Genomic DNA, 17980 nt, shown 5'->3' with positions numbered 1-17980 from the left:
CGCAAACAACAGTTGCTCATGTTCGGTCTGTTTACATTGTTCCTGTACTCCGGCCAAAGGATTTTTTCCCGAATTAAATCTCAATTATGCGATGTGGTGTAAAAGCGTAATCTTGGCCATTTCAAGTAATAAACATAGCATGAGACCCTGACTATTATGCAAAACAAAATTGCACCCAATCTTACTGCAGGCATGCTGTCAATATATATTTTAAATACAATTTGAGTGTAAATAGTTCAAGCACAAAAGCCTCTTTTCAAATTTGATAAATGCCCTTTTTGGCGATAGCAGTGCCAGGGATGCTGAGCCAGACTCTGAAAATTGTTTGTTAGTCAATTTGCACATAACGGCTGAACCATAGCCGTGGCCCGTGCAGGTAAGAGCGGTGGGAAAAATAAGTAAATAATACATTTTCCGTCGTCTGGTGAAATGGGGGGGGGGGGGGTGCTGGCGAACGAATCCTGCGTTTGCTGCCCCGTGTGGCTGCAGGTAAGGGGTAGAGGCCGACGCCCCCAAAACTTGTGCGGTCCGGGGCTGACCGCGGCCCCCCCTTGCTACGCCACTGCATTGCAAAGTCATCCCTGCAGATGCAGCGCCAGTGCTAAACTGGCACCTCCATATGCCCTATCACCGACTTGCTGATAGCAGATCAGGGATGCTGGGGTTGACAATTTCCTGCTCACCTCTACCTGCCCCCCCACCCCCTTTCCAGGGGAGCCTTGTACCCAAGAACTGGTGAGCAAAAATGGCATCACCCCAGAGAAGATTTTGTTTCATGGATTTATTTTCTCTTCTTTTTTGTTGCATATTTATATAGCGCGAACTCGACCCGAAGGTATTGGAGCGCTTTTCATGAGCACCGTATTTACATTACACATTCAGGCACGGGTAGATTAAGTGATTTGCCCAGAATCACAGGATGTGGACACGACCTCGAGGCTCGAACCCTGGTTTCCTGCACCAAAGTCGGCAGTTTAAGCCGACAGACCACATCTTGGTTCGTATTTATTCACCCAAGTGAGTAAGAAAAATACACATCAAACTCGGGCCATTAGGAAAACATGAATTTGGGGAATATGGGGCCCGGCACAGACCACTGACACCGAAATAGAGTGTAAAAGGCCGCTTTTATTGAATCAGGTGCACATCACAATTAAAAGGCCCTTGAACTAATGCCTTACAAAACTACAACCTCACTATACAAGCTGTTACCTATGTTACGCTACCCCCACCCCTAAGGTTCCCCCACACAACATTTAAAACCTGCAATTCAGTACCACCTACTGTGACCTTTTAGCCTTTGACCTTTGAACGTTACCCTTTACCCTCGGTGTGACCTTTGAACCTTTGCCTTTGAACTTTGACCTTTGAACTTTACCCATTTACCTTTGACCTTTCAACATTAACCTTTACGACTATTAACCTGTCACTAACCTAACTTCCTAACGCACCTTAAAGATCCTACCTCGTGAACTTGTCTACCCGTTCCCTTTCAGCTTGGATTGCCTCTGTCAATAACGAATAAACTTGGCTAAAACATGCCAACTTGACTGCCAACTGCCCCTGCACCTGCTTCAAGCGACAACCCTAACACCAACGCATATAACCCCTGCACACCTGTTCCAAAGCAAAGCCTACCACAAAAAACCAGACTGATAGACAGGAAAAGTAAATGCCCACCGAAGGAGCAAACCAAAATAGGGGGTGGGGAAAAATGCTGAAACAGCCTACAACCAGCCACTGGGAATACTACGAAATGGTGGCTGGAAACCCAACATGGTGACCTAAATATCCCTTGGGCTATAAAATAGCCCAAACAGCCCAACAAGCCCAAAAGGGGTGGAGCAGAGGCCTGCGCCGCTCCCATTCCCCAAACTTCCCGGGGGGCAGCCCTCCCTACGCTTGGCTGCCCTCCAAGATCCCCTTGGGGAATATGGGGCCCGGCACAGACCACTGACACCGAAATAGTGTGTAAAAGGTCACTTTTATTGAAACAGGTGCACATCACAATTAAAAGGCCCTTGGCCTACTGCCTTACAAAACTACAACCTCACTATACAAGCTGTTACCTATGTTACGCTACCCCCACCCCTAAGGTTCCACCACACAACATTTAAAACCTGCAATTCGTACCACCTACTGTGACCTTTTAGCTTTTGACCTTTGAACAATACCCTTCGCCCTTGGTGTGACCTTTTAACCTTTGCCTTTGAACTTTGACCTTTGAACTTTACCCTTTTACCTTTGACCTTTCAACCTTAACCTTTACGACAATTAACCTGTCACTAACCTAACTTCCTAACACACCTTAAAGATCCTACCTCGTGAACTTGTCTACCCGTTCCCTTTCAGCCTGGATTGCCTCTGTCAATAACGAATAAACTTGGCTAAAACATGCCAACTTGACTGCCAACTGCAACCCAGAAAAAGGGGGGGGTGAACTACCCCCTTTTTCTGCCCCTCAAAAAACCAGGGAACCGACAGAGCCTCCGAAAAAGTAACCTGCACCTGACACCAACCGATTCCATGAGAAAAAGGAAACCACGAAAACCCCCTAAAAAATACCTACGAATCATAGATAACGCCAGCCGCATGAGCTTCGGGAAAAGACGTCCGGGCACCATGGACCCCTTCCATGACTTCCTATTGCCTCCATGTGTAAAGTCCCCATAGCACGCCCGCATGGCCAGCACTCAACCCACCTAGCCGTCGCTCGACCACTGGCGTAACTCACCTGTATGTAAATTCCTAACCCCTACCCCCCGCCCTGAACAACATATCTTATGAGGGTAGCAGCAACCTCCCCCACAGGCCCCCTTCTCCTATACAACCCCATGTGCAAACAATACGGAGCGGGGCCAAGGAACTCCGAGTCTGCCCCTCTTTTTTGCTGGTCTTCCCATATAAACAATGACTCCCCCAATATCGAAACAGACACCCCAGAGCTTCCAACTGTAACCGCTCCTGAAAAGCAACCATAATATTTCGGGAAACGAAATATCTTAGAAACATTCCCCCCCCCCCCCCCCCCCCCCGACCGGTACACATTGCTAACAGCATTACATGCCCATCAATCCAAGACCCCATGTCCGCAATGCCCCGACCCCCAAGACCTTGTGTGACTGCAGCTCCACAGCAACACGGCACATTGGACCGATTCGCCCCTTTGCCCCCTCACTGTGACCTGACAAGCCCCAGACCGGTGCCACTTTACTCACAAGGAAGAGCTACACGTCCCAGAGCAAACATAAAAATTAAATACCTACGCCCTGCCACCCTGCCAAGACCTCTCCAATTTGTTGTAGGCGTGGAAAATCTGTATGAATGCTTTCCACAGGAGGCTACCCCTAAGCATACTACTTAACCGTACCACTTCATAACCAAAGGGAAGCCCCCCCAAAACCACCCTGAGGAGCGGGGAAAAACCACAACTATAGGGGTCTCCAGAGCCACACATGAGTAACTTTATGAATAACCTCTGCACATGAGCCACAGTCTCCGGCGTGAACAAATGGGGTGTCCCCACTCCTAAAACCCCCACCCCAACCCCAAAAACCCTGAAACCCACTTGTCTGGCAAATGTGAAGTATCCCTGACCAAAAACTACCCTAGCTGCGGACCACTCTGCTATCCCACACACAAGCCACTGTCCCTGTTCAAAAAGATGCCAAAGAAACTGTACCAATCTTAATCCTCACTCTGGTCTTATGACTCTCTTGTTCCCTGCAAAGCAGGGCAGCCCCGCAAGCCTTGTAACCGAGTACCTCTTACAGGCACTCACCCAACTGTGAGCCGGAGAAAGCATAAGCGATGTCCGAGCCCTCCCCCGTCGCATGACACGCTGATACCATGCCCTCAGATTTTGACCTGCGCATACTAACCCAAAAACAAATTTAGCGCCATACCGGGACCCACTGTCCGCCCTTTTTGTCACGGGCCCCTGAGCCAGGCCCTAGCTACCCCAAAACGCTGTCCCGCGCCTTCCGACAGCTCATGGACAAATGCTCGGTAAATCTATCCCCTTGCTAAGTATGCCCCCTTGGCCACAGTATCAATTACAATGCCCATGAGTGGCCGCCCGTACTAAGTCCAGCTGCTCTCCTTGTTGCAAAAGTGCTCTGCGTGTGCCCCTGAGCTCCCAGCACTGCCCAGCCTCCTCCACAGTCCGTGGAACTGGGCTTATCCTCTCTAATCCCTACCTGAACACAGGACCTCCATGGTCACCGACCTCAATGTCACTGTGCTGATCCGGCTGACTTTCATGCTATCAACTATTCCCCCAGTTCACCCATGCCTTCCATAACTGTCAAGCCTCCCCTGGCACCTCGTAACAGGATTGTCAGCTTTAATAGCCATCAATCAGCCGTTCCTCCATGGCCACAGTATCATTGTTGATGCTCCTGCATGCCAGTGCTGTTCTGGGTCACTCGATTTATATGTTGCCAAGGGTACCCCAAATATCAACACAAACTCCTCCAGCATGTGCTACTGTCGTACTGGCCACCTGTCTGCTGTTTTTCAGATGGTACCCCAAAAGTGCACTCTGAGCTCCTCAAGCCTGCCCAGCAACCTCTGGCAGCACTTTGAACCAGTGCTAAATCCGTTCTGGGCCATGTATCCACAAAGTTGCCAATGGTACCGCAAAGGTCAACTCTGCACTCCTCGTGCATATGCTAGTGCCGTACTGGGCGACTTGTCGAACTAACCGCATTTGCTTTATCACCATTAGTAACCAGGCCGCCATGGCCTCAGGCTCCATCTCACCGGCCTGTATTTGACAGCCTCCAACCTGGGTCCAGCTGTATTTGACAGCCCCAACCTGGGTCCAGCTGTATTTGACAGCCCCCAACCTGTGTCCAGCTGTATTTGACAGCCCCCAACCTGGGTCCAGCTGTATTTGACAGCCCCCAACCTGGGTCCAGCTGTATTTGACAGCCAGCCCCCAACCTGGGTCCAGCTGTATTTGACAGCCAGCCCCCAACCTGGGTCCAGCTGTCTGCTCTGGTGCCCCAAATCACCAAATCACCTATGATCCCCTTTTGTGTTTTGCCTTATCACCACCATAACCAGACCTCTGTGGCCACAGGTTAGATCTCCTTGTCCTAATATGACAGCTCTAAAACGTGTCCAGCTATCTGTTCCTGTGCTCCCACGTACCCAAAACCCCCTTGATCCTAATCATGGCGGACGTATCACTATGTAAACAACCTCACTGGGCACTGAATCCATCGTAATGGCTCGGACGTCAAACGTTACCCCTAAGACCCACCTGAACGCCCCAAGATATCCAGGCAGCCAGCGGAAACTGGCCACCCCACAATGATCACTTTTCCCCAGTTGCATGTTACCCCAAAAATGCCCTGTCGTCCATGACATTCCAGTTGGAAAAATGTAGCCGCCACAGACCCCTTCCTCCATTACACCTTCCAAGCGAGCCACCCCCTGCTTAATAACCTTGAATGGAAAGCCACTACTGACCCTTACATTCTTGAGAATCCCCGGACCAAGCGTGAGCCGCTTCCCTTGGCCATTAACGTAATTTTGTGGCACTACACCGCCACAATCCAACGTATTAAAAGATCCAAGTTACTAGGAGAATTAGAAGCAGTTCCCATACGCCTGCCTGTGTTGCTATATCCCTGCCGCCATCTACCATAATAATGGTAATAGAAAGTGTACCCCTGGGGCCTGTAAGCCTGCCTAACTACCTACAAAATCCCTGGTGCCTTTCCGGTATGAAGGCTCCTGCCAGCACTACCAGTATCAGCTTTTCTCTTTAATTGCCAGCTTACGCCGTATAACCACAGCTACGGGCCCTTCCCGTTGTGTAAGCCTATGGTCCTCAGCGCAGCACCTTCCTTCCTTCGTACCTTAACCCCATCTTGAACTTTCATGCCAAAGCTACTTCCTCAATTCCACCCGACACCCAAATTATACTGCTGCACTTTTACCTGGTGATAGAACCGGTGTCCATGCTGTAGCCTGCCCTTTGTCCCCTTTTGTTCACCTCCTGTCAGCTTCTCCACGGCTGTCCTGATGCCACTGACCTTTCTGTCCTCTTGCCCGATGCGTGATCCTGGAAAATGTCATGAACAAAGTGGTGAGATCCCCTCCCCTCCCCCAGTGCCTCCTGCAAATTATCTTCACTAAATACTCCCTCATAGTCCAGATCGTGATATTCCATGTGTCCGCCCCTATGCGTGGCAGCATTTCCCGCCTACCCTCGTGCTCATCCTCATCATACTTTGACAGCATCGACAGGAACCAGAAACCTATCTTTTGAACCTGTGACCCAAACAGCACACCACTTACCATTTGTGCCATAGCTCCCCCCAAAAGCGTTCCACCTTTACCCTTGCGCCTACATTGAAAACCGTACCATAACCTTCCAGCCATACCATATCCTAAAAGTGCTTTCTGTGTCAATTTCCGCCAGGGGGAGTACTGTCCCCCTTGGCCCGGTGCACCGTCGAAGCCGTACGGGGCCTACGTGAGGCAGTGATCTTGTGGTCCCTACCGCATCGATTGCTGCCAGGGGGAGTACTGTCCCCCTTGGCCTGGCGCACCACGAAAGCCGTACGGGGCCTACGTGAGGCAGTGATCTTGTGGTCCATAACCTTCCAGCCGTACCATACCCTAAAAGCTGCTTATCTGAGTCGCTTGCTGCCAGGGGGGGGTACTATCCCCCTTTGCCTGGTGCACCACCGAAGCCGTACGGGCCTAGATGGGGCAGTGATCTTGTGGTCCAGGTGCACCGCCGAAGCCGTACGGGGCCTACGTGGGGCAGTGTCTTGTGGTTCAGGTGCAACGCCGAAGCCGTACAGGGCCTACGTGGGGCAGTGATCTTGTGGTCCAGGTGCACCGCCGAAGCCGTACGGGGCCTATATGGGGCAGAGATCTTGTGGTCCATAACCCTCCCGTCAATTTCCGCCAGGGTAAGTACTGTCCCCCTTGACCTGGTGCACCGTCGAAGCCATACGGGGCCTACGTGGGGCAATGAGCTTGTGGTCCCCTGACGCTCCAGCCTGGCCGTACTGGGCCCAGCCTTCTCTTCACCACGGGGTAATGGAGCCGTACAGTGCCCTCCTGTGTCAGGAAAGCTGCAGAAGTGATCCCGCCGCTAATGTATGGTCCGTTGTGCTGGCCCCTGCCTATATCCTAATCTGCCATCCCAATGTAACCGGGGCCTGCACCTACCCGACTAACCCTCCAATAGTGGGGAAAGAAAAGTCACTCCACTCTGAGGAAAAATAATGAGCTGACCCCTTTACAGGATATGAAGTAATGCTCAGAATAATTAGATGAGCGTGACATGCCGACCCATCACTGTGGTCGCAGCTCTGCCAGCCCAGAATTTAAAGAAAAGGGGGGGCGCAGAGAACCTTCAGCCCCCCCATCTGAAAAGCCTCCGCCTCCGCTTGCTGTAGCTCACCAAGGTTCAATCGTAATAGGAAGGGGGGGGAGAGACTCAAGCGTGTAAGCGCCCGTTGGGCTCTAAGGGGGTCCAGCCCCCCCTCTGTCGCGTGTTCCAGCCCTGGCCAAGGCAGCTGCCCGGGACCACGCACAGCTGCCCCAAAATACCGCCCTGGTCCTAAGAAGACCACAATTTGTAAGGAGGCATTGGTGTTTTTCACCCCCTCTATAAACCCCTGCCTAAAAACTATGAAAGATGATGGCAGAATAAACCACCCCCCCAAATTTTTTGTAGCCCCCACACGAAATTCCGGTTAGAGATGTGCCTTTGGAAGCCAAACTCAGGCTGCACCCCTTCTACCCCCGAACGGGAAATCATCTCTCCTCACCCCATACCCTGAGGCTGAAAACGCAGCCATACTCTCCTAATGAGGGGCCTGCGACAACATACCCCCATCAGGTTCGCTCTCCGGAGACGGGACCCACATGATTCTCACCTGCGGTCAAGTAGCGCCGAGGGTACACGCAAGCCGTCGCAGCGCCTAGGCTCGCCTTCCTATGGAGTTCCTACGTCACAGGCAAGCCGCCCCAGCGATGAGCCTCTCCTCCCTGTGGAGTTCCCAGTCTTCACTAACACTCGGCAAATGCCATGCCGCTCTAAGGGACCCTAAGCATTCCGGACAAGCACTGCCAACGAAAGGGAGCCGGGACATGACAGGGAAAGGAAAAAAGGGGGGGGGGGGGGGGGCCTCAATTGACTAAATTGAAAAAATGCTGAAACAGCCTACAACCAGCCACCGGGAATACTACGAAATGGTGGCTGGAAACCCAAAATGATGACCTAAATATCCCTTGGGCTATAAAATAGCCCAAACAGCCCAAAAAGCCCAAAAGGGGCGGAGCAGAGGACCGCGCCACTCCCTTTCCCCAAACATCCCAGGGGGCAGACCTCCCTACGCTCAGCTGCCCCCCAAGACCCCCTTTTAAGTGGATCAAAAAAACATGCAGACCTGCCAACACACATGGTGCCACGAATGTATTGGCTACTTTCACACGGTCGCCCGGTGAGGAGCCGATATCACACAATGGGAAATAGCTGGAAAACCCTGCAGAGAGTGGGATTCTAGCTAATTGTTTGGGGGTTTAGCTCAGCCGATGTCCATTACAAAGTGTGAAACGTCCCCAAGACATAGGGGCAGCCTCAAAAGCTTATTTTGATTTTTGGCGGCGGAGGGAGGTAGGGAAGTGGGGGTGTCGTGGGAGGGGTGCAGCTTGTCGTGGGAGGGGCTGTGAATTTAGAAGTACCTCGGGCTGTGCTCGGCACTAAGCCCTGTCCCTTCGTGGCCACACCCCTTCCTCACTCGTGGAAAGAAATTCACAAGTTGGCAGGTCTGAGTATGGAAACTGTGATTATCTGTACAATGGGGGGCGGGGTCAGCAAGTATTGGGGGCCGGTCACAGACATGGTTAAAAAGAACAAAACATTCTATAACATATTTGTTCGCCTGTCCCGTTACAGGTAAATGCATATATAATACACACACCATAAATGACAAGCATTGGCATAGCCAATAAGTCTCGCCTTTGGGACCTTATAAGTAGCCATGCAACAGTTGCATAACTAAATACTTATAAGGTCCCAAAAGCGAGACCTATTGGCTATGCCAAGCGGCCACACAGCCGCGAAAGTGATCGCGATCAAACATCAAAGCGGCCGCGAAAGTGAAAGAAATCGCGGTGCGCGCGCCCGCGCACATGCACTGTAGCTTTAGGCTGGCCTGGTAGGACTTTTTGGAGCCCTCTCAAAAAGTATTGCCAGACCAGCGCATGTGCTGGGTCAGGCGAGACCTAAAAAACTAATGCAACTTAAATGTATTTCTGGGAAATGCATTTTCCTCGTAGGACAGCTTGGTTAGTTAATCCGATCACTTCAGATGTTTGTGTGTGTTACCTGACGGTCAATGATTTGCTGATTAACCAATTGCACATATTTACATTTCTTTCAGGTAGCGGGCAAATTGGAGGGAAGGCTTGTTTCTTCTAAAGCTGCCTCTCTCTTATCTCAGATTGTTTTTTAACTAAAAAGTATAGGAACTGTTTTGATCAAGTTAATAAAGCTTTAAAATGTCGCCCCACCCCACCCACTTCAATCTCTGTTTTAACATTATTTTCTTCATAGCCAGCTGTGAAGTCCTCCTTTTCCTCGCAGAAACATACTACTATACAACACCAGCATCACCCTTTGCCTCTGAATCACGGCATTCCACTTTGATTTTTTTGAGAAAGTACAACATTTTTACCGTGCATACAAAAGGTTGTCCTCCATGCGGACCAATTTTGCACTTTTTACTTGGTCCAGAGTGCGTCGAAATTGGCCTCCAGGATCTGTTCTGGGATCTTAGGAACAAACCTATACCCCAAGCCCCACATTGGCGGTAGCCAGAGGTCTACCCTGTGGAGCATAAAACGAGTCACAGAACCAACCTGCCTCCTGAACTCAAGAACCACCCAGCCCAGACCTGGGGAAAAATTCTGTGAAATTAAACCTGATTGCTTCTGCTGTAAAATTTAGAAATATCCTGGGATCATCCCAGTCATTGGCCCTGTAGCATCCTCCCCAGGTCTGGAGCAAGTAGATGACCACGCCACACACGGAGTTCTGTAGCATATGTCTTTATTTTTCAGTATGCAGCCGTTTACTGAACGCACTGCGTCATAAACTTTATTGACCACAGCTAGACAAACCACAACTGATTACGTACCAGTGTAAGAGGTTCGCCATGGACCACAAGGGTCCTACAGCACATAATCACACCACGCTACAAGTCCGGTTCGCAAAAAAAAGACAAAAAGTACATGCATATGGAAATCTCCTGACTACAATTTCTACTTTTGGAATTCTACATAATTCCCAGGATTACGCCAGGAAAGTTTCACCAGGTACAGGTTAGCATTCACAATTCTGGGAAGGTCAAGTGATTGTTCTATAGCAGAGATGTCTGCAGAGGAGCAATAGAATCCCTTATGAATGTGCCTTTTTAGGTTGAGCCTGGGCAGCGCATGCGCTGCTCTGCTTAGCATGCTGTATTGGGAGTATCGAGGTGAAGCTCTGCCCACTCCCCGTCTATATTTTTCATTGGCTTGTTTCATTGTCCTTGGTAAATGGTAGCTTCTGATTCGTTAATAGTCTTTATATTACCGCCTTGTCTTCATTTGTAACCTCCCATGACGATGCCCCCTGTTACGTGTGTGTTGCTCTGTAGGCTTTAATTACATCCTCTGAGCACTATTTTGTTAAATGCTTTTCACCCCCCTTACAGGACGCGCTATCTTGTAAGGCTTCATTTATTTTTTCCATAGCATGGATGCCACAGTGGCAGCCGCGCCTTTGGTTTATTTGTGGTGCCGAACGCGCTTGCATGTTTTTTTATTCAAATTTTTTTACTTTTGTTTGTAGAAGACCCCCATGCGGCACTTTCACGTTAATGGTGGCCATGCCCCTTTCTAAAGGGGCACAGCCGCCAATAAAAGTAAAAACGCTGAATGGGCTGCTTTTCCTAACAACCATTTGCAATGCAATAGGTCTCAAATTTTCAAGAGTTTAGTAAATGCGGGACCTATTGCATTGCAAATGCTTGTGTTTTCCTGTTTCCAAGGTCCAACGCCCAGGGAGCAACGTCAGCAACATGTACAGATCCCAGCACTATTATCCCGAAAAGAGTCCCGAGTTTCATAGGTACTGGTCTCCGGACTTCACAGCGCAAACCGCGTAGAGGAATGCATGGGGGTTCCTCATGCGGCGTCTGCATCCCGCTGGTGACTTGCGACCCTTCTGTACAAAATCAATCCCACCCCTCTTGAATCACGAGTTTTAAAGGTCCAAGTTCGAATAGCCTAGTTAAAAAAAAAGAACGGACTCTGATTGGTAGCAGTGCCCCGATGCGAAAACCATATTTTTTGATTGGTTGGTCTGTTGATTCGTCTAGCCTGTGATTGGTTATTGGTCCTGGACCCAACAGGCTTTAGGATTGGCTGTTTTGATTTTGTCAGTAGCCAGATTAGAGGCGGTGACTGTAGCTAGGCTCCTTCTGAAACATGCGCATTGCTAGCCACGGCAGAGTGATTTGCGCAGATTCAATTTTAGAGCTAATGGAATCAGATGCTACGTTCGTTTCCCTTAACATCTGTTGGGTTCGACGGTCCTCTTCTCAATAGGTGCTATAAAAACCAATGCATTTCAACTGAGATCCCGAGAGAGTGTTTTTACTTGTGCTGCATGCCTTCCCTCTTTATCTTTCAAACTTTTAATTTGCACAAAAGCTTAAGTGAAGCCGTAACTTTGTTGTTGTTTTATTAATATCACGCACACAACTATGTGAAGTTTATTAGCCATCCACAATAGGCCACTTTGATACACCTTCTCGCTCTCTGGACTTTTATCAAACTGCCTATTACCGTAACTGTATTTACTCCAATTTAGTGGTGCGTGGAGCCATGGATGGCAAAAGTGTCATTTGAATAATGCAGAACAAAAGAGTAGCTCTAAGCCTGCTAATGTTTACTTGAGGGTGCCGTTGGACTGCTTCGCTAGTTTTAAAGATCAATTGAACTGGCCTTATAACCCCTTATCTGCTGCTCCGCAGTGCTGGGCCCTTCTTTAGGTCGATCCTGTGAAGCGCATGAGTTGCTCTGCGAGGTATGCTGTATTAGAGTATGCACTTGAAAGTCTGCCCACTGTCCGCCCATATTTTTCATTGGCTTGTGTCTTTGTCCTTTGTAAATGCTGGCTTCGGATTCGGTAATCGGCGTGATAGTCCCTCCTTAGTACCGCCTTGTCTTCATTTGTAACCTCCCATGAGGACTGGCCCTTTTATTTCGGTTGTTACACAGTCTGTATTTTAGTCTATAAGCACTATTTTCTTTAATGGTTTTTTGCCCTACTGCAGGCACGACGTGCTTTCCTTACATTCAGTGCGCCATGTGCACTTTCACTTTCCAAGCAGCCCGGACAATGGCAGACGTTTCTTTGCAATGCCATAGGTCTCGCATTTAGGAGCGTTTGAGATATTAGCATTGTAAATGACAATAGCTTAAACTCTTGCAAATGCAACACCTATTGCTTTACAAATATTCTTTTGTGGGTTGTTTCCGAGTGCCCCATGCCGCACTTGCACTTAATAGAAGCCATGGCCCTAACTTTAGATGCGGGTCATCTAAAGAAAGAGGCGTAGCCTCTATTAAGCGCCCGCTCGGCATGGGACACATAGAAACAAACAAAATTTGCAATTCAATAGGCCTCGCATTTGCGAGAATTTAAGCTATTGACGTTTACAGTGCCAATAGCTCAAAGTCTCATAAATGTGAGACCTATTGCATTTCATATGCTTGCTTATTCATCTATTTCTCTGGGGGATAATACTCATCCCATGGAGAAATCCCTTTTGATCTATTCTTCTTCCCAACCTGGACAGGGATTCATGGACGTCCTGTGCTGGAGTAAATTTCCACTCTTTCAGGGTGGAAAGCGAATGGAACAGAATTTGGGAATTCCGGCAACCACATGAGTTTGTGAGAGTTCTGAAACTGCCAATGCAAATCACACCATGGAATACCCACTGTCCCACCGCGTGACTGAAATTTACAGCTGATGAGATATCTGTAATCGTGGCAGAGATTTCCCGATATACATACATTGGGTTATGCAAGCTAGGAATACTTTTGTGCATTCCTGGCAGTCATGAAAAAGGCAAATTTGAGGTAAGCATTTGTTTACAACTACATTTTCATTACTAATTAGGGCCCTATGAATATCCATCACTCCCCCACTGTACAACTAAAGCAATATCATCCCTTTAGCAACCATAAAAATCCCATTTTACCCTGAGTAAACAAGAACAAATGTTCTCCCATCATTCCACAAAAAGGAAAATACAAACAGGACCTCTGATGGTGATGCTGCATGCAGGATGGTGCTGGCGGGTAACGACCCGATGAGAGGGTGTGCTGCAGCGGAATATAGGGTCAATGCCCACAATGTAGGTTTTTAACCCGTTGCCACAGCAGCCCCTTCTCACATTGCAGAAACCTGAAGGCTCTTCGGCCAGAAACAACCCTGTTTCCTGCATCTTCACCTGCCCTAAAATAATCTTCTTTCTATGCTCGACAGCACTCTTTCTGAAAAGCATTTCTGCCGCTTCACCACAACCACCTTCCGCTACAAGCTATCCCTTCTTCTGCTTCTCACAATTGCAATTTCACCTTAGTCTCTTCAATGCAAGTTGCTACACCTTCCTCGGCTACCACTTTGCGTGCAGGTTCTAACCCCTTGTTACAGTTTCTTAGACTCTGATTAAAAGTGGCCCTCCTAGTACCATGTGCAGTATTACTATGGGGGTCATACTTAGGGGTGTGTGATATTTGCAGTTTTTTTGTGTAATTTTGTGAAATTTGGGTAAAATGACATGTCATTACGTGAAATGCAAATCCATAATTTAGCACTATATTTTAGTCAAAAATGCATCCTTGCTTCAAATTTTGATATGTGGACTCATCACACACTTAAAAAAATAGCATCAAAAATACAATTGGTGCAAACAATAGCCGCTCGTGTTCTGGTTGTTTGCATTGCTTTCATGCTATAATTTTGTCACAAACAGCAGCATTCTTGCGTAATTTCATAACTCTTCCATCAACACGAAATTCCTGAAATTATGCATATTATCATGGGGTAATTTACATTTTACCTAAATAGAAGGAAATTACCTGCCAACAAGTAAATAATGGAACACGGCCCGGTGCAGGGTCCAAACAATTAATACTCACAACCAATAGGCAAACCAGGACAATCGGCAACTCAGAAAGGATGTCACTAGATTTAAATCATTTTTTATTTTTTATACATATATAGATACAAAAAATTATTCTTTTCTCTTTTTAGATGTATTGAATAACGGCACAAGACAAAGACGGATATTGAAAACATTACAAATTCATAAGAATGAAACTGGTAACAGTCCCACAACAACTCCCTCAAGACAACACAATCATACTACTACACATTCAGAAACAACATCATACATCAAATCACATCAATACACAAATAAAAACAATAGGTGATTAGATGAAAATTCAGCTTTTCAAATTCACTGGACAGAATTTCAGCAGCCCAGTAGGCTTAAGAACGCCAGTGAATACAGTTTCAGGAGCCCGGTGGGCTTAAAAAACGCCAACACGCGTTTCGGTGTCACGACCCAACGGGGGCTACACCTTCATCAGGGCGAGGGAGGGCATGTGAGGTGGGACGAACACGCCTAAGAACAAAAAAATATATATAAATACATATGTATATATGTACAAGTTCGATTGCCTACAAAATGTTAGAATCAAATAACAAATAAGCAATTACAAAATATGCATTTCTTCTATAGAGTATAGCTGAAATTTATGCTACGTCTAAATGGCATATAGGGATAAAAAATGGGGCCTATATTTATCAGCTCAATTGTCACAAAGGTTTGCCATCGGTCAAGAGAAAAGGATATACGGTTATGGTAAATAACATTTAAAAATAGGAATAATGTGCAGAGACAAGGGAGAAAAAAAAAATTACATTTTAGTCAAGCCTAGTCATAATACCAATTTGTGGAAAACTCAACTTTACCTAAAACTATCCTAATATGCCACTCATTATGAGACCTTTAACGGCTTATTGGTTTGATTGGTGATTGAAGATTACTTGTGGGATAAGTTTGTCATTCCTTATTTTGTCCTTCTGCCTTTTCCAAACTAATCGTGCTGGCTTAATTCAAAATCTATGTGTTTCGCCTACAAATTTTACTTTTTCATTCATCTGTACACAGGTTTCATGTAGTTCCTACCATAGGGCATTCCTGCCAACTCGCACTGTGCCACTGTGTGACACACGATATCGGCTCCCATCACACAGTCACCCAGTGAGGAGCCGATATCGCCACGCTGGCAGCGAAAACGTGCTCAAAACCACTGTAAATAGTGGTTTTCCAGTTCGTTTTCTGAGGCTTTGAACAGCCGCCTTCCATTAAGGGGTGTGAAACCACCCCAGGACATCGGCACCAGCTTCAGCAAGCTTTTTTTTTGGGGGGGGGGGCTTGGGGGAAGGGCTCAAAAGTGCCTTGTAGGTACTTCTCTGTAGGAGGCCCCGCCCCCTTCATGGCCCGCCCCCTCCTCACACGATGAGATTGTTCTTCAAGTTGGCGAGTATGGTTGTGTCTTAGAATTTGGTGAGTGGACCGCCAAGTTTCTGGGACAGAAAGAGGTACTGCCTCCACTGGCCCAGGCACAGCTTGCATGCCGCCAAACCCAGAATTGAGAAGGTGCCATCAGTTTCGGATGAAAAATAATTTATAGGGGCAGGTTCACCATGTAATGGTGGGTTACCATAAGATTTGTGGTTTTTCATTTCCAATGACAGACTTCTGAAGTGTGAGTTTCCTTCTTGGAAATGCATATCAATGTCCCTGACGTGCCAAGTGTTTTAAACAAGACCCCGAGGAACATTATTTCTTTTTTCTTGTATGGCACTACCATGCTATTCCTGGCGGTCGTGAACAGCAAACAAATGTGTGTCATAGTGTTGGAAGACCGCCCCTAAACAGTGATTGTGTGGTGGGCAGAATATTTTGGTCGGCAAAGTCTGCTGTGGCTTTGCCATTGCTGAGGCTCGGCAACCAGTGCTGTCTTAACACATGGGCACACTGGGCGGTTGCCCGGGGGTTCCACAAGCCTAGAGGCCCCATGCAGGCCAGAATTTAACACAAATTTTCCATTAAACATTTTTATTCCTGCGAGGGGTTGTGTAGGCAGGGCCCAGTCCACTGCTTTGCCCAGGGGCCTATAATTCTGTTAAGACGGCCCTGCTTGCACGGCCAATGGATCTGCTGCACTCCCACCACCCATAAATGAGGTGGGGTCCCAAGTGCTGGCCACACAGTGAATCTGATGAGTTTTGATGGATGACTCTTTGCCGCCCAGCCCCAAGTTCTGTCCTTAATTATTGTGTTGGAGGAGGGTAAATAAGTGTTTCTCTTGACTCTGGCTAATCTCATCAGGTCACTGGTCATTTCTTTCATGCTCTGGATCTCTGTTGCCCCCTCTTGTTCTCTTTCTCCCCTGGCGTATCTCTCTCACATATGTTTCTCTCTTTCTGATGAGGCTTCTTTTTCTCTTTTTCTCCCTCATTCTACACTGAAAGGTCTCTTTTTCGCATTCTCTGCCTCCTGTAGATCCCTGTCTATTCGGTGATGCTGTCTACTCTTTGCAGTTCCCTCTCTCTCACATTACAGTTCACTCCTGATGTCTTTTATTCTCTGCAGGTCTCTCCCACTGCTGGGTGCCCTGTCTCTGGCTGGCACAGCCTTTGGGGCCTATAACATGGCGACCGCCGTTATGAGTCCTTGTCCGTTTCTGCAGCATTCGCAGTGGGGTGTTGCCCTCATTGTAAGTATTTCATTCCACCTAATCCCACAAGGGCTACTTCTTTACCTTCACTCTCTACTTCTTCTGAAGCTAACCACACCACACAAACAAATGAATTAGTTATTGTTTTCTTTTCTAGAATACAATTCAAATGTTCAACCTGAAGCAGGGTAAACGTATGTAGCGAAACACATAGATCACATATTAGGGAATTATAAATACAAGAACATTTACAAAATTTAACAAAGTAACGAAGACATAAACATTGCATAAATACACAATGGAAAATTATTAGTGAATAAAGAGAAGGAATGTATCCTGGTGTGTGTGCTGTCTTCTGTTAAAACAATAGTTCTGAACCTGTGCTCTTAAAAAATGTATTGTACTTTACATGGTTATGTAGCACAGGTATATTCTCATAATGTGTTCCCTCTCAAATATCCCTTACGGTATCAATGAAGAAAGCTTTTACCAATTCTAAGGAAGGTGTCACTTCGATTGTCAAGACCAAAAGGCCCATTATTTAGAAGACCACAGAACCATGAGGTTCTGTGGTCTTCTAAATAATTCTTGAGCGAGATACCCACTATAGCAAGTTTATAGTGAATAAATTCCTCTCTGCTGCAAGGATACAGAGTTAAACTTCCGCAATTGAAATTAAGGAGGAGTTGCTGCTTTTACCACATAATATCCTGTATTTCATTTCACGTTCATAAAGACTGATTTTTTTCTGATTGTAGCATATGGAAAACCAACTAATGTTCTAAACTTGCCTTTCACTACATTTTCCAGACAGGAAACCAGGATTTTAAAAGTGTCCTTTTAAATAGAATTGAAATTGATGACAATTGCAGCAAGGTCATTCCTAGACATTTCTGGCTTTCTGGGTTCTTCTACCTTGCTATTCAGCTAAGACTTTAGTGAAGTCCTGAGTGGTTAGATTCTCGTGGCACCTAGAGACTTAGCAGTAGATTGAGAAGGGGGCTTCATAAAGCCACTGATGTAAAAGAGACTCAAACAGGGATCGGATCTGTCCAAATTAATATATGTGCCAATAATTATTTGTGGCAGGATAAAAAAAATAACGGCCACATGTATCAACCTATTTTGCATT

General features: G+C 47.2%; 1 protein-coding gene across 1 annotated transcript in view; it reads left to right on the top strand.

The window, feature by feature from the left end:
- SLC52A3 (solute carrier family 52 member 3) overlaps window positions 1-17980 on the top strand; it is a 64185-nt gene that overhangs the window by 34138 nt on the left and 12067 nt on the right. Inside the window, exon 2 of the mRNA XM_085619561.1 lies at window positions 16764-16887. Within this exon, the coding sequence (XP_085475687.1) occupies window positions 16764-16887 (124 nt within the window). The remainder of the gene's footprint in view (window positions 1-16763; window positions 16888-17980) is intronic.

The sequence above is a fragment of the Triturus cristatus genome, chromosome 7 (assembly GCF_964204655.1).
Source record: "Triturus cristatus chromosome 7, aTriCri1.1, whole genome shotgun sequence".
Lineage (NCBI taxonomy): Eukaryota > Metazoa > Chordata > Amphibia > Caudata > Salamandridae > Triturus > Triturus cristatus.
Note: the sequence above shows the minus strand (reverse complement) of the source record. Positions and strands in the feature narration are given on the sequence as shown.